Genomic DNA, 27,378 nt, shown 5'->3' with positions numbered 1-27,378 from the left:
ATTCATATGTGCATACAAGGCTTGGGTCATTTCTCCCCGCCTGCCCCCACCCCCTCCCTTACCACCCACTCCACCCCCTCCCTCTCCTCCCCACCCCCTCAATACCCAGCAGAAACTATTTTGCCTTTATTTCTAATTTTGTTGTAGAGAGAGTATAAGCAATAATAGGAAGGAACAAGGGTTTTTGCTGGTTGAGATAAGGATAGCTATACAGGGAGTTGACTCACATTGATTTCCTGTGCATGTGTGTTACCTTCTAGGTTAATTCTTTTTGATCTAACCTTTTCTCTAGTTCCTGGTCCCCTTCTCCTATTGGCCTCAGTTGCTTTTAAGGTATCTGCTTTAGTTTCTCTGCGTTAAGGGCAACAAATGCTAGCTAATTTTTTAGGTGTCTTACCTATCCTCACCCCTCCCTTGTGTGCTCTCGCTTTATCATATGCTCAAAGTCCAATCCCCTTGTTGTGTTTGCCCTTGATCTAATGTCCACATATGAGGAAGAACATACGATTTTTGGTCTTTTGGGCCAGGCTAACCTCACTCAGAATGATGTTCTCCAATTCCATCCATTTACCAGAGAATGATAACATTTCGTTCTTCTTCATGGCTGCATAAAATTCCATTGTGTATAGATACCACATTTTCTTAATCCATTCGTCAGTAGTGGGGCATCTTGGCTGTTTCCATAACTTGGCTATTGTGAATAGTGCTGCAATAAACATGGGTGTGCAGGTGCCTCTGAAGTAACCTGTGTCACAGTCTTTTGGGTATATCCCCAAGAGTGGTATTGCTGGATCAAATGGTAGATCAATGTTTAGCTTTTTAAGTAGCCTCCAAATTTTTTTCCAGAGTGGTTGTACTAGTCTACATTCCCACCAACAGTGTAAGAGGGTTCCTTTTTCCCCGCATCCTCGCCAACACCTGTTGTTGGTGGTGTTGCTGATGATGGCTATTCTAACAGGGGTGAGGTGGAATCTTAGTGTGGTTTTAATTTGCATTTCCTTTATTGCTAGAGATGGAGAGCATTTTTTCATGTGTTTTTTGGCCATTTGAATTTCTTCTTTTGAGAAAGTTCTGTTTAGTTCACTTGCCCATTTCTTTATTGGTTCATTAATTTTGGGAGAATTTAGTTTTTTAAGTTCCCTATATATTCTGGTTATCAGTCCTTTGTCTGATGTGTAGCTGGCAAATATTTTCTCCCACTCTGTGGGTGTTCTCTTCAGTTTAGAGACCATTTCTTTTGATGAACAGAAGCTTTTTAGTTTTATGAGGTCCCATTTATCTATGCTATCTCTTTGTTGCTGTGCTGCTGGGGTTTCATTGAGAAAGTTCTTACCTATACCTACTAACTCCAGAGTTTGTGGTCTGATATTAAGATCCTTGATCCATTTTGAGTTAGTATTGGTATAGTGTGATATACATGGATCTAGTTTCAGTTTTTTGCAGACTGCTAACCAGTTTTCCCAGCAGTTTTTGTTGAAGAGGCTGCTATTTCTCCATCGTATATTTTTAGCTCCTTTGTCAAAGACAAGTTGGTTATAGTTGTGTGGCTTCATATCTGGGTCCTCTATTCTGTTCTACTGGTCTTCATGTCTGTTTTTGTGCCAGCACCATGCTGTTTTTATCGTTATTGCTTTGTAATATAGTTTGAAGTCCAGTATCATGATACCTCCTGCATTGTTCTTTGGACTGAGTATTGCCTTGGCTATTCATGCTGGCCTCAAACTTGAGATCCTCTTGCCTCATTCTCCCAAGTATGCAAGGTGTACCCCACCATGCCCAGCCAATAATTTGGTTTTTTTCTCTTGGTTTTCAGTGTGGATATGATTCATTACAGATATCATTTTTCAGTGTTCTTTTATTGTTTCTCCTTTTAATGATTATATTTGCACATAGTCTAATTTTTTTTTTAGTTTGGAAGTAAGTACAATTGACATTTATCATTTGTAGAGTCTCTCTCTCTCTTTCTCTCTCTCTTTCTCTCTCTCTCTCCACACACACACACACACACACACACACACACACACAAACATAAAATATGGCTCTTTACTCCTAAATACTTCAGTAGTGCTGTTATCAACTTCATCCACCTTGCTACTTTTATCTGTTCTAACATTCATATCCCACTTTTCTCAGTTGACACAATTATGTCCTTTCATAGTATTTTTTCCTCTAGGACAGGACTCTGTCAAGGGTCAGGGGTTACATTTAGCTCTTATGGCTTTTTAGCCTCTTTTAATCTTAAACATTTCCATAGTCTTTTTTGGTCTTTTTATGGTATTGACATTCAGGAAGAATGCAACCAACAATACACACACACACACACACACACACACACACACACACACACCCTTTTTTCAAATAAAAATAGAATCTTGCATTTATCCTTGTGACTAGTTTTTGTCTACTTATTCTTGGCCAAAACACTGCATAAAGCATATTGAATCTTTTCACATAACACATCTGGAGGCACAAGATGTCCACCTGTCCTTGGTGATGGTAATTTTGGTCACCTCATCACGTGATTCCATCTTCTCTACTGCATAATTACTGTTTTTTGTTTTGTTTTGGTAAGACTGGGCTTTGAACTCAGTGATTTGCACTTAGAAAGCAGGAGCTTTACAGCTTGAGCTACAGCTCCAGTCTATTTTGCTCTGGTTATTTTGGAGACAGGAGTCTCACGAACTATTTGCCTAGGTTGGCCTTGAACCACAATCCTTCCGGTCTCAGCTTCCCAAGTAGCTAGGATTAGAGGTGTGAGCCACTGGCACCTGGCTTTGCTTTTGTCTTCCTTGCAACTAACAAGCAGTCTGTGGGGAGGCATTACTTTTTGGCAGTACTGGGATTTGAACTCAGGACCTCACGTTTGCTAGGCAGCCAATCTACCATTTGAGCCACTCTGCCAGCAGGGAGGCATGTTGAGATCATGCTTTAGCAACCATGAGTGATTCTTAATTCATCCCACCTTTAACATGATGGCTGCAAAGGATGATTTTGCCAAGCCATGATCCTCCCTTCACCTCCCCAGTTGACCCAACAATCCTACTGTGAGCAATAGTCCTCCTCCCCCGTGGGCTGGTTTTTCTATTTACTCTCCATATGGAGCTCATAAATTCTCATTGTTAAGGGTCTATAATCCATTACTCTACTTAATTATTTTGGCACTCCAACAGTCCTGGGTTTGGCCCCTGGAAGCCCGTTCAGATTAGTATCTGTGTCCTACTGTTACACCCCAATGTTACTTTTGACCAGTTCTTTACTTTCTGGCCTAACAAGATATCCCAGATTCACCTTGTATCTTCCTGCCCTGGTTCTAGAATTAGTCATTTCTCTGAGGACTCCTGAGGATCAGTATTATGGTTCAAGATCTGAGAACTTCTAGAATGTTTCTTCTTCCTGACCTTTTCAGCAGACAGAGCTAGGGAATAAATGTGTGTATACACATATACACAATAGGAATATACATCCATATATCAACTTGCATATACACATTCCTGAGCTTGATTTAAAGTATACAAGAGGATGTGCATACGTTGTGGGGCTTCAGGGACTGAGCCTCCGGCAGGCTTATCAGTGGGTCCTTGCTGCAGTGGGAGACAGTGTGGTGAGGGCAGGGACCTGGAACAGACAGGCAGAAGGAGACACAAGGCAGAAGGCAGTGGGGGGAAGGGCAGGAATTGAGGCAGGAGGACAGTACGATGTCTTCAGACCATCTCTGCAAGTTGCACCCAAGTTCAGCCCCAGTCCCCCATCATCAGCCCCCAAGTCTTCCTTTGGTGCAACCGCAGGGAGTGAGTGCAATATCTTTGCATTCCTGTTTCCCTGTGGAGGTCCGGAAAAACGGTCCCGGCAAGAGGAGGGGCAACGTGTCCATTACAGGAAATAAGCAGCACAATTGCATTCCAATAAATCAGTGCAGATTTCAGAGCAGCACGGGGTCTCGCAGGCTCCACGGGCCGTGGAATTCAATATGATATGCTTCAGCCTGTCGGTTAATGGGCTGCTGCTGGATGCCATGTGACCCAGTCTTCCTGGGGATGTGAAACGATGCTGAAAAGTGGCCCAGATTTATTTATTAGGACAGTGTGTGTTCCTGCCTATGGGTGTGTGAGGAAATGACAAGTTATGAAGGCAGGTTTGTATGAGTCAGGTGGGTGAAGATGGGGATTTCATACTGCCACAGGGCCTGGTTAGAAGCCCCTGGCCCCCTTGCTGGCTCTGCTGCTGGGTCATCCTGTCCTACCCATGGTCTTCCGTCCCCTTCCCTGCTTTGAGCACTCCCATCTGTTGAATGCATTCATTTGTCCACCATTCCTTCTCTCACTTGGACTCATTCCCTCCCAGAACACCACCTATCACATGCAGAGACCAGCTTCCAATAGGACAGACCAGGCCCTGCACCCACAGAGCTCCAGCCCAGCGGGGAGGTGACAGTAGAGTAACTCTCTTCAATGCCATGTGTCTCTTCCACAGGCCAGGGAGGCCTGCAGCCCCTCCACCCCCTGCCCCAGCCCCAAGGCTCCCCACCCTCTGCCCTCAGTTGACCTTTGCTATTTTTAGTAAGAATTTCCCTGGACCTTTGGCTCCAGGCACGCAAGGGCCCCCTCTGGTTGTGCTCACATTGTCCTATTGCCAGGGCATCAACTGGCACAGAGGTTCTGGGCTCAGCATTCACTGAATGGAGAGGAAAGAGGTTAGGAAGAGCGAACACCAAGCCCACCGGCAGAGCAGGCCTTAGCCTGGAGGCAAGATATTGGCAGAGACCTGGGCAGAGGTAAAGATCCCAGCTGGTGGTGAGGCCAGAAGGGACAGGAAGTAGGGACTGGGTCTTGTTCCTCAGAGGAAGGGGAAGCCACAGAGCTCTGTGAAGCTGGAAGGACCCTCATCCTTAGGGGTCCCCCAGCCAGAGGAGAGGAACTGATAGTGGGATAGTGGGATAAGACCTAGAGGTAAGCAGAGTAGTGGGAGGCCCTGAAGGTGCCCAGGGGCTGCTAGTGACAGAAAGGTGAGAGTGCAGACACATTCTCCCTTTGAGGAGGTGGGCTGGGGTGGCATGTCTTTGTTTGGGAGTAGGAGCTGATCTAGGGTCTACATCCCACTGTCTCCTGTAAACCAAGAAGGCTCTCTTGGGGCCCTGCATCCCTGGGAGGTTCTAATGCAAAGGCCTTTGTGTCCCTGAGGATCCTCCTACAAGGACCCCCAGGGACTAGGAGAGCAGGAAAGCTGCTCTCTGAAAAGATGTGAAGTCATCCAAGTGCATTAGGCCTGCTCAACCGAAAGGCCTCACTGCCACCTGGCAGGGAAGACAGTATTACTTGGGAAGGATGGGTCTGCTGCATTTTTTAATTTGCATTTGACAAAGTATTTAATGAATGCTTATATAAAAGAACAGCCATTGGAGCAAATGGAAGACTTTACCCTACCCCCCATGAGTTCTGTAGTGGAAGTTGCCTTCATTCATCCTCTCATTTATTCATTTATTCACTCATTCATTCATTCGTTCATTCACTCCACACACATTTCCTAATGCCTCCTCTGTGCTGGGAATGGGACTGAACATGAAGAAGCACAGCCCTCCACTGGAGAGGGTGTAGTAGAGAGAATCACCAACCATGAAGTGGGATACAGGATTTTGGGGGTCCCAGGGCAAAGGGAACCACCTGGAGAGAACAAGGTTGGTTTGTGAAGGAGGTGACCTTCAACTGAGGGGTGTAGGAAGCTCACCAGTACCCCAGGAGTCAGGAGCAAGAGGGGTTTAAGGTAGTGCATGAGCATAGATAAATGGGACCTCATAAAACTAAAAAGCTTCTGTTCATCAAAAGAAATGGTCTCTAAACTGAAGAGAACACCCACAGAGTGGGAGAAAATATTTGCCAGCTACATATCAGACAAAGGACTGATAACCAGAATATATAGGGAACTTAAAAAACTAAATTCTCCCAAAATTAATGAACCAATAAAGAAATGGGCAAGTGAACTAAACAGAACTTTCTCAAAAGAAGAAATTCAAATGGCCAAAAAACACATGAAAAAATGCTCACCATCTCTAGCAATAAAGGAAATGCAAATTAAAACCACGCTAAGATTCCACCTCACCTCTGTTAGAATAGCCATCATCAGCAACACCACTAACAACAGGTGTTGGCGAGGATGTGGGGAAAAAGGAACCCTCTTACACTGTTGGTGGGAATGTAAACTAGTACAGCCACTCTGGAAAAAAATTTGGAGGCTACTTAAAAAGCTAGACATTGATCTACCATTTGATCCAGCAATACCACTCTTGGGGATATACCCAAAAGACTGTGACACAGGTTACTCCAGAGGCACCTGCACACCCATGTTTATTGCGGCACTATTCACAATAGCCAAGTTATGGAAACAGCCAAGATGCCCTACTACTGACAAATGGATGAAGAAAATGTGGTATCTATACACAATGGAATTTTATGCAGCCATGAAGAAGAACAAAATGTTATCATTCTCTGGTAAATGGATGGAATTGGAGAACATCATTCTGAGTGAGGTTAGCCTGGCCCAAAAGACCAAAAATCGTATGTTCTTCCTCATATGTGGACATTAGATCAAGGGCAAACACAACAAGGGGATTGGACTATGAGCACATGATAAAAGCGAGAGCACACAAGGGAGAGGTGAGGATAGGTAAGACACCTAAAAAACTAGCTAGCATTTGTTGCCCTTAACGCACAGAAACTAAAGCAGATTCCTTAAAAGCAACTGAGGCCAATAGGAAAAGGGGACCAGGAACTAGAGAAAAGGTTAGATCAAAAAGAATTAGCCTAGAAGGTGACACACATGCACAGGAAATCAATGTGAGTCAATGCCCTGTATAGCTATCCTTATCTCAACCAGCAAAAACCCTTGTTCCTTCCTATTATTGCTTATACTCTCTCTACAACAAAATTAGAGATAAGGGCCAAATAGTTTCTGCTGGGTATTGAGGGGGTGGGGGGGAGAGGAAGGGGACGGAGTGGGTGGTGAGGGAGGGGGTGGGGGCAGGGGGGAGAAATGACTCAAGCCTTTTATGCACATATGAATAATAAAAGAAGAAAAAAAGGTAGTGCATGAGCTAGTACTATGAGGAGGAAGAGCCCAGAACTGTGGAATGGCAGAATGTGGGGCATGGGGAGGTATGGGTTACAGGAGCTCAGCAGGGCTCCTGCAGGGGTGCCATTTAGGTTCTTCCTGATGGTCATTGTCCCCTGTAGGTAGCACATCTTTCATGACCTCTTGTGGTGGACTCACATGGATTGGGGGCTGAAGGAAGCTGGGCCCCAAATGGGAAGTATCCCCCAGCAGGCTGAGGAGTTGAGCTGGATCCTGGGAGACAGGGGTGACAAGATCTCCTCTGCAGTTCAGAAAGGCCACTGTGGAGACTGGGCTGGGGAGAGAGTCAGTTGGCTGCTGAAAAATGGGCCCATGTAGAATATAGATTCTGCAGAACTATGACAGAAGGCCAATTCTTTTTATCTGAAAGAGATGCTACAAATCTACAAGATCAGTAGGAAAACAAGCAAACAGCAAGAGCAGCCAGTTCACAGGAAAGGGAACACTGATGGCTTTCAAACATACACACAAATCTTGGCTGCATTCAGAGCACAGAAGTGAAAATTAAATCTATAATGAGATGATACCATGTTTTTCATCCATCAACTGGAAAAGTTAGCATTCTGACAATATGCTGTGTTGGGGAGACTGTGGGGTCCTGGCCATTGTTCTAGGGCTGAAAATTGATCCAGCCTCTGGAGATTAATTGAGCTACGTTGATTACAATGTAAAACACACGTACCCTTTGACCTAGTCATTCAACTTCCAGGACACATGGCCCATGTACATAAAAACACTGGTAGGACAACAGTTCCTGCAACACTTTGGTAGTAGCAGGCAACTGTAAACAATCTAGATTTGGGACTGGTAAAGTAAGCTGTAATATCATAAGTGAGTAAGGTACATTATGTAACAGACACCATGACATCGTTTTAAAAAGCCATAGGCAGCTTTTGTTCACACAAGGGCGGCTGGAGTCCATGGACTTTCTGACCTGCAGTAAGAGTCAGAAAGTTGGGCGACAGCTTCCTTCTGTCTGGTGTCCCATGGATCCTTGCACCTGCTGGGCTCATAGCTTTATGTTGGACTCATGGTGGAGGGAATGGAAGCCTCCGTGGCCTCAGTTAAGGCACCTGCTTCTCTGAATTACCATTTCTTGGCTGTAAAAGGGGAACAATGCTACCACCTTGCCATGATGTCTGGGGTGATGTGACTCTGGTGCCCAGAATAAAACTAGTCGTCGGTCACCTGTTTGCTGCCTCTCCACCCCCACAGCCTGGCACATTCAGGCCAGTGATGAGGCTGTCTTGCTATTGGAGTGCCCTGTCTTTAGTTTCTCTGTGCTGTCACTCTGTTGCCAACCTCAACCATTCCCACCAGGGCTCAGCACCATGGCCAACTCTGTTGTGTAAATCTTGTTAGAGAGGGGTATCCTTCAGGCAGCAGGGGCTGGTGGCCTTTCCTCAATGACTTTAAGCTTACAGAAGGATTTGCTGACACGCTGCTATTTAGGGCCTCCCCCAGAACTTCCCACTGCCTCATCTTCTTGGGGCCTATCTCCCCTGGGCAGAGCCCACCTCCTATTTGAGGGGGGCCTGGCAGCACAGAGACACGGTTTGGAGTGCGGGCTCTAGAGGCCGCACTCATTTGCAAAGAGTGCTACCTCAGGCAAATCACTTCATCTCAGCTTGAAACCTCAGTTTCCTCAACTGTAAACTGGGGTGACTGTGAGTATAATCAACTTGCCACATCTTTGGGTTCTGAATCCAAGGACTCAACCAATGGAGAATCAAAAATATTCATGGTGGTACACATTTTTAATCCCAGGTACTAGGGAGGCAGAAGTAGGAGGATAATATTCTAAGACTGGCTCTGGCACAAGTGAGAGACCCCATCAAAAACAAACTAAAGCAAAAAGAGCTGGAGGCATGACTCAAGTGGTAGAGAGCTTGCCTTGCAAACACATGGCCCTGAGTTCAAACACTAATGTGGGCTCAAGTTCAAACCCTAATCTGTTATCTGTCTATCTATCTAGCTATCTAGCTATCATCTATTTATCTATCTATAGATATATTTGCATCTGTACTGAACAAGTACACTTTTTTCTTGTCAATATTGCCTAAACAATATAGTATAACAATTTTCCATATCACTTGCATGATATTGTGTTAGACAGTATAAGAAATCTAGAGATAATTTAAAGTTTGTGGGAGGTTTTACAGGAGTTATATTCCAATATTATGCCATTTTATATAAAGGACTTTAGCATTCTTGGATTTTGGTATTCACAGGGGGTCCTTGAATTCCAAGACACTGCTGTACTAGCTGTGATGGGCATGCCATGTACTGGTGTGGACAGGTATAGCCTACGCTTTGCGGTATGAGTAGGTATCCATGGTGTGTTTTATGTGCGGTTCTGTCCAGGTGTGGTTTGTGTGCCAATACAGGCACATGACTTATCAGTTGTGAAAGGTGTGGTAGATGTACCTGGAGTCATAGACTCAATGACTCATGGATACCAATGATTGTATGTGTGATGGGCAGCAGGGGCGGGGTGTGCTTTGTGCTGTCGTAAGATAAAAGAGGTCATTTTCTTGGAGCAGCTGTTTTACATGAAGCTTGAGGGGAGAAAAGCTTTTTTATATTAAAACAAATATGTATTGTGACAAAAACAACATTTCGTGTTCACTTAGTCTCACTTCGTTCTTTGCTCTTGGGCACACAGGAAAGCTCATTTCCTACAGTCTCAGCTCTTGAGTCAGGGCCACATGACAGGGTGATGACCAAGGGCATGTGGGTGAAGGCAGAGTTGGCTGTGCCTTGAGCAACATCCTCTGTCATCCTCCTGGCTTGTCTTCCCTGAGGCAATTGGAGGCCACCATGGAGAGGGAAGAGCCTAGGCTGGAAGCAGCTGGAGCTGTGTGGAGGAGTTGTCCTGGGGGAGGGGCCACTTGGCCCAGGGCAGACTCCAGTGAGCAAGAAATAAACGTTGGTTGAGTTACAGCCCATGAGACCTGAAGGTCGCAGTGTAGCCTAGCCTACTCTAGCCTGACTGAAATACGGATAGCGCCATGGAGTAGAATACAGCGTTTACAGAACTTTTATAGCCAAAACATAAGGCTTCAAATAAGTTGCTCCTTTAGCTTGTCTTTTTGGGTCACAACTGCAGACTTCTGATCTGTCAGTCTGGGGCCTATCTTAGCCCAACTCTACTGGTGGTAGAGACAGTGACCCACTGAGGTCAGCAGCCGTTGGCTCTGAGAGTGGCTCAATGGTCTATTTAAGTGAGAGTGGCAAGTGAGAAGCTGCTGTGCATCAAGTTGTTACTTCCAAGTGTCTACTGACCAAAGTTGAGGAAGATGTGAGCTCTGCCCTGGCCTCCAAGGATCATTGCAACCCTGCTCGTATGGCTAAGAAAAGCCAGTTGCAATGGACCGAATGCTTGTGTCTCCCCAAGTTCATTTGATGAAATCCCCTCCCCACCAAGTGTGAGGGGTCAGGAGATGGAGCCTTTGGGAGGTAGGTAGATCATTAATGGGATTAGTGTCCTTATAACAGGGGCCCCCAGAGAGTTCTCTCATCCTCTCCCTGCCAGGTAAGGGTACAAGAAGACAGCAATCTACAACCTAGAAGGAAGCCCTCACCAGAGCCTGACCATGCTGGCACACTGACCTTGGGAGTTCCTACTGTTCATAAGCCACCCAGCGTATGGTACTTGGCCTCCCAATGCAGGCTGGAAAGCCCAGCTCTGCCCATGGCTTCCACGGACCAGTGCCAGAGGTCATGGCAGGGCTCAGATCATCAGAGGAAGAAGATAGGTAGTCATGACCTTGGATGAGTTACTCATCCTGGGTCTTGAGCTCTGTAAAAACAAAACAAAACAAAACTCTGCTATTTACTCCACAGGTTAAAAAGTTGGAAGAATGCAGCTAGCATTTGAGGCTTTCCCCTTTTGTGCAACCCCAAACACAAAACACGTAATGGTTGAGCTGCTATAAATTCTGTGGAATCCAGCTTTAAAAACGGCCACTCTAGAAATCTCTGGGCTCCCCCGTGGTGGGTATTTGATGAGGTGCTGGGATCAAGGCTGGCGCAAGCTCTTACTGTACCCCTCTGATCAAACAGAGCAAAATAGATTCTCCCACAAAGAGAATCACATCCCTAACATGTGGGAATAGGGGCAAGCCCCTTCTCTCTCTAGATTTCCTTTGCCTCATTCACATACTTGGAAGGTTGAACTGAAGTAGCCATGGATACAATTTTACAGTGAAGTCCCTTCCATGGAACAGGTAAGGCTAGAACTGTTTGCGTTTAAGTTAGAGGTGGGGTATGAGCCCTGAGGTGTTCCTGCAGGAAGGCACCTGGGTAGAAGTGTTGCCTAGGATATGACAGTCCCCACTCAAAGATACACCTGGCCTGGATGCAGAGGGCCAAGACAGAGGTAACCTCACAGAAAGGCTGCCCTAACCACCTCCCCACCTGGCTACAGGACCCCTGGTAGGCAAACCTGGGTTTCTCCAGCAGACAGCGGGGTGATGGCTCTAGAGCACTACAGAGCCATGACCTGCAACAGGGGAGCCTAAGACAAAAAAAAAAAAAACAGGGGACATAGTAGGAACGAGAGGCATGTATGAGATTTGAATGTTTTATGAACTGGCAAAGAACCCAGGGAGTTGCCAGTGGGCCCAGCCTACTTAGGTGGCTTCCCTGGTGGCAGAGGGTCTGTGCAAAACGAATGCCTCTCCGATGCCACTGGGAGGTGGAGATTTCCAGGGAGGTAGGGTCTCACTTTATTTTTAACTCAAGGCCATCTGCTTTCCTCTTTCCACTGGGTGGCCCAGAGTCTGGGAAATAATCAGAGCGAACATATGCCGCTCCCAGAGGGTCGAGGGGGAGGAGACGCTGGAAGGGGGTGAGGGCCTCTGTTCCCAGGGACATGCCACCAGGTGTACTAGCAGCACCAAAAGTGGCTTTGTTGGTGCAGTCCTCTGGGAGGTACCCTGCCTTGAGCTGCCCATGAGGCAGAAACTTGCCATGCACAGCTGCACAGACGAGCTGCACACAGGGACTGCTTCACGTACACCAAGCAGAGGTTCTGACCTTTCTCCCAGGGCAGGCATTTCTCCAATGGAGTATCTGACAGGTGGCCAAACTAGGGACAAGCCTATTCCTCATATGACAGCCATCCCCAGCAGATGGAGGCTGGATTTCCCAAACTCCTCCCTCCAGCTCACCTGGGATCTCATAGTTTCTTTGAGGCAATAGTTACCTTCCCAGGCAGACATTAACCATGAAGGGAGAAAAAAAATTAAAAGGTGGCCTTTTCTTACCAACTGACCTAAAAAGAACAAGCATGTCCACCCCATCGGGTTTGCTGTCAAAAATTATCACACCAAAGAGACTATCAATACCCTGTAGTTGTTTATACAATGAGCCTGTGGTTAGCAACATTCAGCTTTGTTTTATTATTGCATTTTACAAAGTTACCAAGACAACTGAGGCAAACTGACAGAACCTTGACTTCATGCGCCATGAAAATTTAATCAAGACTTTTTAAAGGCTTTTAAGAGGCAGGAGCTGCAGCTTAAAGGCAGAGCTGGGTACGGGGTAGAGGGTGGCTTGAGCCTGTGGGAGTCTCACCAGACCTCCAGGAGCCTCCCCTGCCAAGGCTGATAGGTTGGCATCAGTGTTCCCTGGCATCTGCGTTTCAGCATATGGAGACCATGCCTTTTCTCAACAGACATTTATGAAGATACCTCTCTGGTGACAAGTCCCATACCAGGCTCTGTGCATCCATTTTGACATGATCTCTGCTGTACAAGCAAGGAATAGGGGAAAGGAAATCACTGGTCCATGGTCACTTAGAGAGATTGCAACAGACAGAGAAAAATCCAGATCCAGGTCTGACTACAAAGCCCTTGATCTTTCCAGAAGAGCTACAGCCTCCTCTGGGCTTTCCCATTCTGATGCAAGATGTTCTGTGGGGAAAATATTCCTACAGCCTGAGTGGGGCCTGGGGGAGCTGCAGTGGTCCCAGACTTCCATCCTGGTTGGAATCTTAGCCAACAACTTCCTTAGTGTGGGAGGAAATGTGTTTCCTAGGAGCCTCTTGGTGAGGAGCCATACACCAGGGCTGTGGACTCAGAAGCAAATTGCCAGAAATGAGAAAATCAGTAGTGGTTTACCATTTTATACGAAAGCACTCAGCTGTGCTCAGTGATGTGGTGTGTGCGTGTGTGTGTGTGTGTGTGTGTGTGTGTGTGTCTGTGGTCTGTAAGTGTGAGCACTAAGCTGCATGGTTTTTCTAGTTACAGCAAAAAGCAAGACTTTTGGTTACAAGCAATGAAAGCAATTGAATATGTTGACTATTCTGCAGAGTTCCCTTGTCTCTGAGAATAGAAAAAACGGACTTATTTTGTATCAGAGAAATTCACATGCCATGGGGGAAAATTTCCAACAAGCCAAATAGGAGACTGGCGAACGTATCAATGGAGATGAGGTGGATTTTAGGCAAATGCACATTGTGAATGTCCCTCAGTGAGGGACAGCTCCCCCAGCCCCTGGGAACACCAGCTCCGGGAGAGTTTGTAGTTTCCAAGCTTGGAGAGAAGGTGCTCAAATGTGGACCGTGGCATGCCTGGTTCTATAGGACGAAGAGTATAGCACATTAATCCAAAAAGGAAAGAAAAAAAATTGAGGTATTTTGGAGCAGCATTCTGCCAATCATGAGGCAAATTCCAGATGTCGGAGGAGTGGCGGGGACCATTTTTCAGCCTGTGAATGTCTTTAAATATGAGAGTGAGCAGGGAAGGAGAGGAGCTGACCATTTGGCTTCATTTGTCTTGACAGATGACATTACTCAAGGAAGCTTTTCATCCTTCATCCTTCTATGCCTTGTAGGAAACCAGAGACTGGCCTGAAGGTCAACACTCCATTTCGGCAGCACCTTGGTTTACAAAACACCTTCACATTCATTGTGCTTCCCATTATCTCACTAAATGTTCCCAGGACTGAGTGAGAGAGGACATATCACCCCCAGTTGGAAGGCTGGGGACCTAGATTCCTTAGTCTGTGTGGCCTACAGAACATTCCTGGGGTTTTCAGTGGGAGAAGAGCAGGTCAGTCCACCCCAAATCCCTGGGGCCCCCAGGTACATGCTAAGCAAACACGCAGATTTTCAGAGATGTACGTTTCCATGGCTGAATGGTGCCCTGGACAAGCCATTTAACCTCCTGGATAGCAGAAAAGAGTGCTGATAATTCTCACCCTCACTGGGAGGCTCAGGTGAGGAGGCAGATTTAAAAAGTACTTTTGTAAACTGCAAAGCACTCAACACGTGTTGTTAGGTTCATATAGGAAAGGGAGTTGGTTCTAGAAAGACTGACTCCTACCCAGGCCCATCTAGTCCCATCCCCCAACTATTTGCATTCATAGAAGGATAACTTTTCTGAATGGTGGGGTGCCCCACACCAGTGCAGGCCAACATAGGAGGGGAGAGAGGCTAGATGCCCAAGGAAGGAGTGGTGGTGAGGACCATGCAGCCAAGCAGTCCTCAGTGTCCAGGGCTGAAGGACACATGGAGTCTGGTTGTGGAGAGATCGAAAGGTTAGAAAAGCCATTATCTATTCAGGGAGTCATGGGACAGCTGCCATGTTTGGGGGATAGAGCAAGCCAGCCTGGGATCTGGCTTGGCAAGGTTTGAAAACCATAATTCTTTAGGGTGCAGGCAGGCTACTGGGAGAGGGAGCATGGTGATGCTGTCTCCTCACCTGGACTACTTAGGATCCTATTATTTCAACAAGCATTTGCTGGGCCCCTGCTCTATGGCTGAGGGACCAACCTGGATCTAGCACATACCTGGCCCTGAAAAGAAGCCACAGCTGGGTGGAGCAAAGGCTATACTCCCACAGTTAAGCATGGTAAGAAAGGAATTCACTATGTAGCCAAGGCTGGCTTCAAACTCATGATTCTCCTGCTTCAGCCTCCTGAGTGCTGGCATTATAGGTGTGTGCCTGGTTAAGAAAGAAACTATCATTGTGTGCTGATGGCTCACGCCTGTAATCCTAGCTACTCAGGAGGCAGAGATCAGGAGGATCATGGTTCGAAGCCAGCATGGGCAAATCATTTGCGAGACCTTATCTCAAAAAACCCTTTATAAGAATAGGGCTGATGGAGTGGCTCAAGGTGAAAGCCCTTAGTTCAAGCCCCAGTACTGCAAAAAAAAAGAAAGAAACTTTCTAGATTTTCAAAAATATATGGAAGAAGCCATTCATTCTGTGTGGTGGAACTTCAGTGGGGCACTTGAGCTGGACTTTGAAAGAGACCTATGCTTGCCAGAGTCTGGGGCACAGACAGCATAAGGGTTGGGACACAGAGCAGGGACCTGCTGGGGCGCTCTCATCACAGGAGAAATGGCAATTTCTCTTCCTGTCTGCCAACATATACTAAGAGACCTGGGAGCACAGTCAGAGACTCAGAGCGGGCTCAGGAGTGGCTCTTAGGTTGGATGGAAAGGGAGGGGCTTGATTGCTGGATGATGGCAGCTCTCAGAAGGGATATGTCTGCTCTGTTCTCCAGTTCCCTCTGAGCTGGAGGGATGGAGGGTGGCCAGGATGGCTGGCAGGTCAAAGCTCCTGCCTTGAACAGCAAAACAGCTGAGCCTAGTTCCCTAAGCTGGGATGGGTCTTGAGGGTCCTTCTAAGGAATGGGTTTATGCCACAGCCAAGCACAGGGTACTCTGAGCTGTACCTGGAGGGGTCGCTAACTGGTCCCTCTCTGCTAGCAAGAAGGTAATTTTGCTCTCCTTTCAATCATTCCCTGAAAAATTAGGGACTAGTTATCCAAGGGGGAAAACACAGTGGAGCTTCCCAAAGGAACTGAGGGGGTGGGAGAAGTCTCTAGAACTTGTTTTGCCTTGAAACTCTTTCTAACAGTATTGGGGGCGAAAGGGTCTAACTTGTCATTGAAGGGCCTCTCGTGAAACGGCAGCCTTGTTCCCTAACAATCACTGCGGAGTTGGGTCCCCCAGAGCATGGGACTTTCCTGGACCCTGTCCACAGAGGGGTTGCTTCCAGGACAGAAGGGTTCTATAATGGACAGTAACCTGCTTCCAAATGACAGTCACGACGTGAAGAGGACATCTCTCACCATGAGGGTTGACTTTTTTTCTACCACCCCAATGTGGCTGGAATTCATCCTCTTGGTCCCTCACCCACCCAAGTCACTGTGCTTGGCTGGTTCTAGACCTGAAGCCAATACTTTCTGAAAAGCCACTGAGAGAAATGATGTCAAATTAGAGCTCTGTTTAACAGATTCTTTGCAGCTCCCAGCTGATAACAAGTGTGTCTAGACACATCTACTTGGGACTTTCACTGTGTAATTCATTTGCTCTGCCTAAGGGGTCCATAAGGTCAGACATAGGGGCTTCAAACTCTCCTTCTCACTTGGGAACACTAATTGCTCTGGTCCAGGCCACCATGCTTCCAACTCACACTATCCTGCTTGCCTGGTACTTTTCTGCTTCTTATGTCTTTCCCTCTGAAGCCCCTCCACTCCCCTAGCAAGGGCCTTTACCATGGGGTCAACACCCCACCCTTGCAGAAGTCCACTCTGAGGCCACAGGCCATCTGGACGGAAGGCTGAAGATGGGATTCCTGTTTTGGAGTCAAGGCCAAAGCAAAGCAAACCAAATGATCTCTGAGGCTCCTGTCTGCTTCAAGGCTCTAAGAGCCTAACTTAGTTATTTGTTAATTATTTCTTAATTAGTAACAAACCAAACATTGCAGCAACAGTTACTGAAATAAATGAGGCTAATCTGTTAAATATACCCAAGTAGCACATGATTGGGGTGGGAGGTTCATGTCTGCCTTTTTGTATTTCCACTTCATTCGCAGAGAATGGCCGGGAGGAAATACACACGATGTTCTTGGGTTTTAACCAGGCTCTCGGAGGCCCCTGCAGAACCAAGTCTCTACTTCCTCTCCACAGTTCTTAGTTTTAGGATTGCTGGTGCCCCACTCCCTGCCCTGCCCCAGACATAGCAGCTTTACCCCAGTGGGTATTTCCTGTAAGCCCAGAATAACAGGTGCCATTTGCCACATTTCAGATGTCATATGTCCACTGATAGCTTGCAAACAGGGCGGGTCACCAAGAGGTGTGTGTGATGAAGGCAGGCAAGAACTGGCTTCAGGAAACAGATGCTCTGCAGAACACAGAGACAATGAATGGGAATTATCAGCAGCTGTGGCTCTCTACAGACAGGAGCCTGGGACTCTCTTCAGTCCTGAAGGCTTCTTTTTGGAGGACATAGTGGCCTTCAGGACAGAGCATGTCCAGAGTGGGAGAGCTTTTTAGCACCGATCATGCAGGGTGGGGGGCTGCCCCCCGCGGGCTGGGCTGCTGGGAGGGTCTCCTGGGAGGACTGTTCTATTAGGGGTCTGGCTCTCCGCCGTGCTGCTGTTCCGCTGTACACCAGGCGCTTTTCATCCAGCAGGGACAGGTGGTATTCACACAGGTCGATCAGAGAGGCCACCTGCTCGTGGAGTGGCCTTGTCTTGAACTTCCTCTGGGCCAGGAAGAAGAAAGCTTCTACAAAGGCCTGCAGACACATCCCTGTGGAGAGAAAGATAGCCTCAGGGTGTTGCAATGCTCCAGAAAGGTTCAACCCCAGCACGAGACTGCTCCAGGACCCCGCGTCTGTCCCCACTGCGTGTCCATTCTGGAAGCTCTGCCTGAGCCAATTCACAGAACGCTTACCAGGCCCAGGCACTATGTTTGAGTTACAGTCCTGTGGAGTAGGTTTAACCCTCTTTTATACATATGGAAACTGAGTCTCAGAGAAGTGGGGAAATCCAAGTAGAAAGTGATTTCTAGGTACCACAACAAAATTTTCCCATTAAGACCCAGCTCCATCATATATGAAAATGGAAAAATGAGACCTGTTGAAACTTTTCTAAGAAGGGGAGAAGGGGGGATAAAGGGAATGATGGAGGGGGTGAATTTAACTAAGATATACTGTAAGCACTTTTGTAAATGTCACGATGTACCTCAGTACAATAGTAATAAATAAAATAAAATATTTTATACTATTATATTATATATAATATTATATATTATATTAGTAATGATAATAAAAAATCTTACCCCACCACTGCCTAACTTTCATAATTGGAGGGGTGAGCTATTATAATTATAAACCCAATCTGGTGTTCTATATGAAGATAGGAGTGGTGGTTACACTGGAAGGTGCATTTAGAGTTTATGGGTTTTGCTGTATGTAAATTTTATCTCCAAAAGTAAAGCCTTCTCTCCGACCAAAGTTATACTTTGGAGTGTAAGATGCAGATTCCCCCCCACCCCCATTCCCCGCCCGAGCCCCAGGATGTTCTTCCCCTGCTTTGCCTCTGACCCATCTTTGGGATCTGAGCTCACCACTACTTGTTCAGCAAAGCTTTCCTGCATGCTGGGCAAGTGCTCTACCACTGAGCCAGTTCCCCAGACTCTCTATATGAACAGAGGCCTGGTGTGCACAGACGAAGGGAAACGGGGGGTTTCTGTCCAACTCAGGGGGCGGTCAACCCTCTGCCAGGCTCTCCTGGGGGATGTGGGCGTTGTGTGTATGAACATGTATATGCCTGTGCATTTGAGACATGCACACATACATACTTGCATGTCACGATTGGGTGGGTCACATACACAGAATGGAAGAGGCTGAGATCCAACGGCAGAGAAACCCAGTCCCAGCCCCCATGTTCCAACTGTGTGATCTAAACAGTGCCTGCTCTGAGTGTGGCCCGCTGAGGATGCCAAGTCCACGAACAGCGCGTCCATGGTCCTTGACAAGATAAGGAGCTTGGGCCAGAATGTAAATCATCCACCTCATCAATCACATTGTTTAGTTCAGCTGACAGTATTGTGGAGCAAGTCTCTCTATAAAGGAAGCAATAGGCTATTTACACTGCGGCTCAGGCCAACAGTTGGTGGACTGCAACTGTGCGTGGCTCTGTCTACACCACTCAGCGATATTCATTACTGAGCTTTCTAATTATCACGATCTTGTTAAAATGTGGATTCTGGGATGGGGCCAAAGACACACCTATTGTTAGCTTCGTGATGGCGCGTAGCGCTGCTGGTTCCTGGGTCACTCTGAGTAGAAGGATGGAGTAAGTCACTGAATTGTTTTACACAAAACACACATTACTTTTGTCCCCTTCACTGAAGGCAGACTGTGGTTACAGCTATGATGCACAGAAAAAAATGCACTAAGGACTTATTTGGGGAGAAAAGTTTGGCTGAATTATCTGGAAGAAGACATTTTAAAAAGAAAAGTGGAATTTAATATTTTTCTGGTTTGTCTACATTTTCTGTAACGAACAGGTATGCAATTTTTAAATATGCAATGGGGGATTCTGGTGGGTGGAAAGAGGTGATGTAGGTGCAGCTGCTTCTGTTATGAACCCTTTGCTGAGATCTTAATTTGAAGTCAGGTACATGTTTCACTTTGAAAAAAATATAATGCAAACTTTATATGCTATATATATTCTACTTTGATAAAATGCTTAAAATAATATATATATACATGCACACACACATATAATTGTCCTCCTCCTTTATTCTCTGGGGATGTTTCAAGTTCTTCCCCTCACCTGCCCCCTCGCCCCTGCCCAGTGAATGCCTTGAAACCTCTGATAGCACCAAACTGTATACCGAATATTTTAAATTTTTTCCTGTATGCTCTGCAGCATTGCCATATATCACAAGAGTTCATTTGTCTCTCTGGTGTCTTCTTTGCATCACTACTCTTGAGTTTTGGGGCCATTATTAAGTAAATAAGGGTTACTTGAACAATGGCACTGCGATACTGTTACAGTTGTTTTTGTAACAGATGGCTACTAAGTGACTGATGGGCTGGTTGCCTATACAGAGTGGATACAGAGGACAAAGAGATGATTCCCAGCCAGAGTGGGATGATGCTGGATGGCCTGGGATTCCTTCCTGCTATTCAGATGCACAGTTTATAACTTATGAATTGTTTATTTCTGGAATTTTCCATTTAATATTTTTAGACTGATATTGACTAAAACTGTAGAAACTGTAGAAAGCAGCAAGACTTCGGAGACTGGGGAGATCACTGTAAAGGGAAAGAAGCAGTGAAGGGTAATGGACATTGATGGTTCTATGTGAGCCAGGTACACTATGACAGGTACCCCGATTCTCACCACAACTCCCATTGTGCAGAAGAGAAAACTAAGGCCCAGAGTAAGGAACAGCTTGCTCTTAGGTTCCACATTGGTAAGTGGCAGGGCCACGATTTGAACACAGTCCTTATGCCATGTGGCTTCTGCACCTTATTTTGCATCCTCTTCCCCCAGTCTCCCCACCAAGAGCACTCTTGGGGTGAGGACACAGTTGTAGAGGGCAGACAGGCTCAGAGGGAAATGTGAGGCACTCACAGGATGCAGCCCAGGACATACTTGGAGGGTCTGGGGTGGGGTCAAAGAAGCCATGTGGGGAAGGGGACATTTGAGTTGGGCTTTGAAGAGGAGTGAGGGCCTTTGACAAGCAGAGCTGAGCCAGGGTTGGAGGCCTGGGCTGAGGGCAGGAAGGACAAAGCAGGGAGGCAGAGCATATGTCACCCATGGATGACACAGGACACCTGCAGCAGGCACTGCTGAAGAGGCCAGCTGCACCAGGCTGGCCTCATGGGCGAGAGTTCATGCTAGAGCAGATGAACGTGCACTCCAGTGAAGGTGCTGGAGTCATGGAGCCCCACATCTAGCATAGCCTCAGCACACTTTCAGGCCTGTGATTTCTAACTGATTTCTTCTATGGTGATAGAAACTTGGGGTTTTTTTCTATCTTCTTGTTTTTATTTATTCCTCACCTAAAATCTTAAGAAGGGGCCCAGCCCAATATGCAGCTAAGTCAGGTGGGTGGTGGCTCAGAGTCCTGCCCACACTTCAGCATCTTCCCAGCAACAAGGCCACCGTCATTTCCTAGGAACCTTGCCAACATCTTCATTTTACCACAGGGCTGGGGCACATGATCCAAGTCAACAAAGACGGGACCAACCCCAGGTCTCACATGAGCTTGGATTACCCTCAAACTGCATGACACCCTGCCCCCCAGATAAAAATGGAAAGAAAAAAAAACAAACCAAGACAAACACTTCTTAGACAGGGGGCTGGAGAAAAAGGCCATCTCAACTGACTCACATCCCTGCATACTTTGCTCAGCCCTGTGACATGGGTCCCAGAGAATGGAGGTGACGAGGGTTGAGAAGAGGGCACACCCCAAACTGTACCACAAGCACAGGGGGTGTCTGCCCCGCAACGGCCCCTTAGAAAGGGCTGTGCTTCTGAATTTGACAAGAGGTTGGGTTTGGTCCTCACTCTATCAAGGTGGTCCAGGAAGTAATAGTTTGACCTAGGTCAATATTCAGTGAGCTTCAGAGAGTGGATCTTTCTACAGCTTTGAGGAGGTGAAGGGAGGAGGAGGTGAGCAGGGGGGAGTTAGCACTGGATTCAGGAGTAAGGTGCTGGGGTTTTTACTGGAGAGGGGAGCCTGGGATTGGGCAAAGGGGCAACGCCTACATGGCTAGAGGTTCCAGCCTTTTCCAGAGCCTTCCCAAATAGTCTGTGTGTTCTGTCAGGTGGACCTGGGTCTTTTTCCTGCCTTGTTATTACTTATTATAAAGTGCAGCGAGAATATTGGCAGAGAGCATGGTAGAGTTCAGGCCTTATTTTCCCTCTAGAGCTCGAGTATCTTCATCAACTGACCTTCCGATCACAATCTGTCCTCGGGAAGCTGTGTATCACTTGCCTGCCATAGCTACACATGCAGAATTTCATTTTATTTAAAATTAAAAACATTTTTGTAGGTTGCTACGCAGCCTTGCAATATTCCATGAAGGACAGGTGTGCTGGCCTGCACCTACAGTCCCAGCTCTTGGAGGCTGGAGTGGGAGGATGTCTTGAGCTCAGGAGTTTGTGGCCAGCCTAGGCAACATGGTGAGACCCCATCTTAAAAAAACAAGTAAACATTCCATCAAGTTTTTGCTTTGTAAATCATTGCTCCACCCCTCCCCGCTGAACACTGTTTATCTTTGCTCACTCTTCTTGAGAATGGTATAACAAATAGTCGGTACGTCACTGTTTTTATTTCTGATTCATTTATTTTCTAACAAAACCCCAGGAATCTGGGTTGTTGTTGTTTTTAATAAATGTTAGATTGCTTTGGCAATTAATTTCATGTAGAGTGTCCAAATACACAAAGCACATGAATGCACAAGTAAGAGAGAAAACAACCAGCACCCTGGAAGTCATGAGGAGATTGTTTACTCACTAAGGTAATAAAAGTGAAAATAAGGGTACAGTCAACTGGTGGTGCAATAGCTGTAGACTTTTGGGGTTTTTTTTTTTTAGCAATACTGAGGTTAGGCCTTGTGCTTTTTAGGCAGACACTTCAACACTTGAGCCTTGAGCCACACTCCTGGCCCCTTTTTGCTTTAGTTTAGTATCTTGTGTTTTTGCCTGGACTGGTCTGGAACCATGATCCTCCTACTTATGCCTCCTGTGTAGCTGGGATTACAGATGTGAACCACCACAGCTGGCTTTTTGGTTGAGATAGGGTTTCACTGATGTTCTACTTCCATCTTCCCCAGCTGGTCTTAAACTGTGATCCTCCCAATGTCTACCTCCAAGTATCTGGGATTACAGGCATGAGCCACTGTGTCCAGACCACTGTGGAGTTTTGAAAAGCAACTTGGCATAAAAGTTTTAAGAACCATTTAAGTGTTTATATCATTTAACAGTGATCAGAGTCCTAGGAATTTTCCCTAACAGGAAATTCCTTCCAAAGAAAACAAAGTGTGCAGGAATCCACCGCCAGGCTGTTGATAGTACAGTGGGGTGGGGAGCATGGCTAGACTTCTTGAGCATATTTTTATCCTGCTTTCTACTTTTTGTGTCTTTTCCAAACAAAAGAATGCATACTCATTACTGACAATAATTAGGAAGAAATACATATTCTTTAAAAAATATCCCCAACCAGCCTCTGAGGTCGCTGGTTCTATGAGGTGGAGTTTATCACCCTTCCTTACTGCTTCCTCTCATTTCTGGTCAAATACTGGGGTAAATCCCCAGGAAGACTGTGAGCCCAGGAGTCAGAGACCAAGTCCCAGTCGTCTCTCTGTTCCCAGTGTCCAGGACATCTGGGCACATGGCAGGTACCAGAAAGATCTGTTTAATGCACTTGAGTTGACTGTGAACCTCTGAACACGCTTGCGACACAGCTGTCATTATTTGCACTTGACAGCATGGACACTGAGGCAAGCTGGCAGCAAAGGAGATGGCCACTGTGAAAAGTCTTCTCCAGGAAGATTTGCAGGCTTGTGAAAGCAGAATGACCTGGACTTGAGGACACCCCACAGACAAATTCTGATTCAGAGGTCTGAAGTGGGGTTCTAGCAAGTTCCCAGGTGCTGCTAAGGCACAAGACCAGGGACCCCACTTTGGGACTTTCTCACCCCCACTGAATCCAGTCTGAGTGTACCTTACTTTGAAAATCCAGTGGCAAAAAAGTGGTCTAAAAAGGGCTGCCCTAAACAGAAAGAAGCTTGACTTTGGGCTAAAAATGTCTACATTTATTTTAAGACATTGATTGAGAGAAAACCCAACCAGTTATTTTTAAAAGACTAATGATGGAGTTGAAAAGCCATGAAATTGCTTCCACTGTGCATTAAGCCCCCTTGTCGTCTCCAGGAAACCGCATGCCCCGGGCTTCTTGCAGTGTCATTGCCGGGAGAGCTCCACAGCCCTCTCCTGGGCCCCGTCCTCTTCTATCTCACTGAGGTATAGTACACTTGAAAGGTGCCAGAAGGCCAGGTCACACATGGCTCTGCAGACCATGGCTGGTGTTTGGAATTTATGCTGAAGATGGGAGGTCAGTGGGGGAGTTCTAAAGTGACATGATCACTGTGTCTTTTGGCTGAGAGCAAGGGGTAGGGACAAATGTGAAAGAAAGCAATGGGATCCCTTAGAGACTACTGCATTGGTTCAAGCAAGAGCTGACAGTGGTGGTTTTGACATGGTGGTGGACACGGAGGTTGTGAGGGCTGATTAGCTTCTGGACGTATATGTAATGAGAACCAAGAGACACCTATGGACTGGGCGGGGAGGGTGAAGGCAAGTTAGGAGTCTTTATGAAGGAGGGTCTCTGACCCCAGGCCCACCAGACAGGCCTTCCTGTTAAGGTCAATGGTTTTCAAACATTTTATGCTTAAAAGAATCTGAGGACCTTCAGAAATGCAGGTTTCCCTTCCCTCCTCCTGGAGAGTGTGTCTATTTGCAAGGAGGCCCCAGAAAATGCATTTGTAACAGCAGCTTTGGGGATTCAGCTCTGTGGGTGATCAGAAAGAACCTTTGGGACGAACACTCCAAATTGACCATGTCTTAAAGGACTCTTGGGGAGGCTGTGCAGTGAAGAAGCCAAGAGAACAGTCTCTGAGAAACCTAGTATACTGGGCTAGACCCACTGAGGGCAAGCAAGAGTCCCACTGCCCATCTGCCCCTATGCTTGGTCTGCTCCTGTTGCCATAACAGAATTCCACAGACTAGGTGGCTCAAATAGTAGAGATTTACTTCCCGAGATTTGAAGGCTAAAATTCTGAGATCAGGGCACCAGTATGGTTGGGTTCTGGTGAGGGCCCGCTCTCTGGCTTGCAGAAGGCCACCTTCTCACTGTGCCCTCACATGGCAGAGAGTGAGTGATCAAGCTCTCTGGTGTCTATTGAATAAGAACTCCGGTGGTTCACACGTATAATCCTAGCTACTCAGGAGCAAAGATCAGGAGGATCTCAGTTCAAAGCCAGCCCCGGCAAATAGTTCCACAAGACCCTATCTCGAAAAAACTCATCACAATAAGAGGGCTGGTGGAGTGACTCAAGGTGTAGGCTCTGAGTTCAAGCCCTAGTACTACACACACACACACACAAAATAACCCCACCTTTCTAACTTCATTTAACGTTAACTACTTCCCCAGCAGCCCCTTCTTCAAATGGAGTCACAATGGGGATTAGTTTCAACGTAAGAGTTTTTTGGGGGGAGGGCACAATTCAGTCTCTGGCGCTCTCAAACCCTCAGCTCTGCTGAGGTGCCCCAGTATGCTCCCTAAGTCTCTGAGATCCCTGGAGTGTTTAGGAAAAAATAAGAGAACCATTCCACTTCTGCCAGGCACAGGGAACCCTCACAGCTGGGATGTGACTTGGAAGGATCACATGGCAACATTGTTTCAGTGACTTGTTACGGTGAAAGTAATGAAAGTAAACCTTTCTAGTTCATAGTTACTGAGCCCTTGTTCTGGGCTAAGGGCTGTCATATGTCATTCAACTTAATCATACAAAAAAACCTATGGAGCAGGCATTATTTTTAAATTTCATCTGGCATTCAAGAGACATGCCACAGTCACCTAGGTGGCAACCTAAGGACCATCCCTTAACTCCTTTACTCCACTTTGCTTTGAGTCTTCAAAGAGCTGGCCAAATGCAAGTTGCATCCATGCTGCCAAAGATTAAAAAAAAAAAGAAAATTCCAGAAACAATATCAGCTTTGCAGTGAATAGGGATGGGCCTCATCCATGCCTGCTGGATGTCAGTAAAAGAAGGTGCAGCCAGATCTGTGGGTCTTTGCAAATGGGCTTTTCCCACCTGCCTTCCACACCTGGACATAAGCTGTTGAGTGGTTCTTGAAACTTCATTTGGGTGGATGGATGTCGCTGGAGAAAGCAGGCTTTGAAACATTCCAGTTGTAGCTAGACACACACCTCTCACTGGAGGCTGCCACTGGGATACTGAGATGAGGCCGCTGACAGGCCAGGGCTCATTCTGTCAATCAGCTGTGCGAGGGTGGGCCCACTGGCTCCTGCTGGCCCACAGTCCTCCCTGCTCACTTCCTAGGGAGCCATCCTGGCACACATGACTCTATGCAAGCATGGTAATTGCTCCCCACTAATCCTATCATCTATTCAGGGGTTTAAGGACGGAAACAAGATTAATACTTTGTGTGTGCAAAGCGTTTTCCAGTTTACAAGGAAATTCGACTTCTCATCTGGTTCTCAAAAACAGTGGTTGGGGGAGGACATTATTACAAGTATTCCGTGTTTACAGTTGAGGGACACTGGCCCAGAGAGGCCAAGTAGCTTGTTGAGGTCACCCCCTAGGGAACGAGGCAGTATTTCAACCTGTGCCTATCTTGCACTCAAATTCACATTCTTTTTCCAACACTATTAGGCTTTCTTAACATCTGACATTTATGTATTATTTTACAGTTTATGGAGCACATTTGCATATATGATATAATTAAATCCAAATCACTGTAGACAGCCAGGGATATTATCCTGGACTGAATATGAATTTTTTTTCTCTCTCTCAAAAGTACCTAAGCTTCCCTGCCAGTCATCTATCTCAAGGTGTCTGTGAGTGAGGACAGTCATTGCCAATTCCTTCTCTCTCCTCAACTTTTAAATCTCTTTCTTATTACTCACTTAGAATAGATGTTTCTGTCTCATGGTTAAACCCTAAATGTATATGTATACAAGTTTTCTGTTTGGAATCCTTACTAGGAAATAAAGCAGAATGATCTGGTCTGGAATTAGCTTCATGATCTCTCTCTGTGCAATGAACAGCCCCCAGAAGAGCTATCTGAGGGCTGCACAGACACAGAGGTGTTTCATCACTGACTCTGTCTTCTCCCCATTCCTCAGGCCCCTGGCAGCCTGGCTCTCTGTCTGCAGCTGCATGGGCCTCCAAGTCATTGCCACCACCTCCCTAAGCCTGGGGTTGGGGTCTCAGAGGACTCCATGTAAAGAAGGTCAGACCTGGGCATTTGCCATGAAATGGGCTCCATGAACAGTGACTAGGACTCTGATGAGCTGGTCTAGATTCCAGCTCCACCACTTCCTAGGTGTCAGGGTGTTTTATGACACTTGGTCTCAGTTTCTTCATCTGCAAAATGGGGGCAGTAATATCTGCCCTTAGTGGCTTTTACAAGGTACCACCCAGAAAATCTGGCAGCTCAACTGCCTCCTGTCATCTCTCCACTTGGATTTCTGCCTTCTCACTGCCTTTGCCTGCGGTACTACCACAGTGTTAGTTCTGGTTTCTTCTTTTATAGTGCTAGCCAAACTGAGTTTTCCAAGCCCAGGGAGTCAGGAGACAGGTTTCTTGCTGGTTTCTGTTCCTTCACACTGCCCAGCTTGGAGCTGGTCACTTTCCTCCATGGGCCTAATTTTTCCCTTCTGTAAAATGAGGAGCTGGACTGA

General features: G+C 46.6%; 1 protein-coding gene across 3 annotated transcripts in view; it reads right to left on the bottom strand.

The window, feature by feature from the left end:
- Positions 1-12,503: 12,503 nt before the first annotated feature.
- Ttll11 (tubulin tyrosine ligase like 11) overlaps positions 12,504-27,378 on the bottom strand; it is a 224,062-nt gene continuing 209,187 nt past the window's right edge. For 2 of the 3 annotated variants that reach the window (XM_020173109.2, XM_074051080.1), the window contains exon 9: positions 12,504-17,673. In XM_020173109.2, coding sequence (XP_020028698.2) covers positions 17,378-17,673 — 296 coding nt within the window. In that variant the 3' untranslated portion in view covers positions 12,504-17,377. The remainder of the gene's footprint in view (positions 17,674-27,378) is intronic. The other variant, XM_074051079.1, reaches the window with a different exon arrangement.

The sequence above is a fragment of the Castor canadensis genome, chromosome 13, assembly GCF_047511655.1.
Source record: "Castor canadensis chromosome 13, mCasCan1.hap1v2, whole genome shotgun sequence".
NCBI classification, from domain to species: Eukaryota; Metazoa; Chordata; class Mammalia; order Rodentia; family Castoridae; genus Castor; species Castor canadensis.
This window is presented reverse-complemented; position numbering and strand designations above follow the sequence as displayed.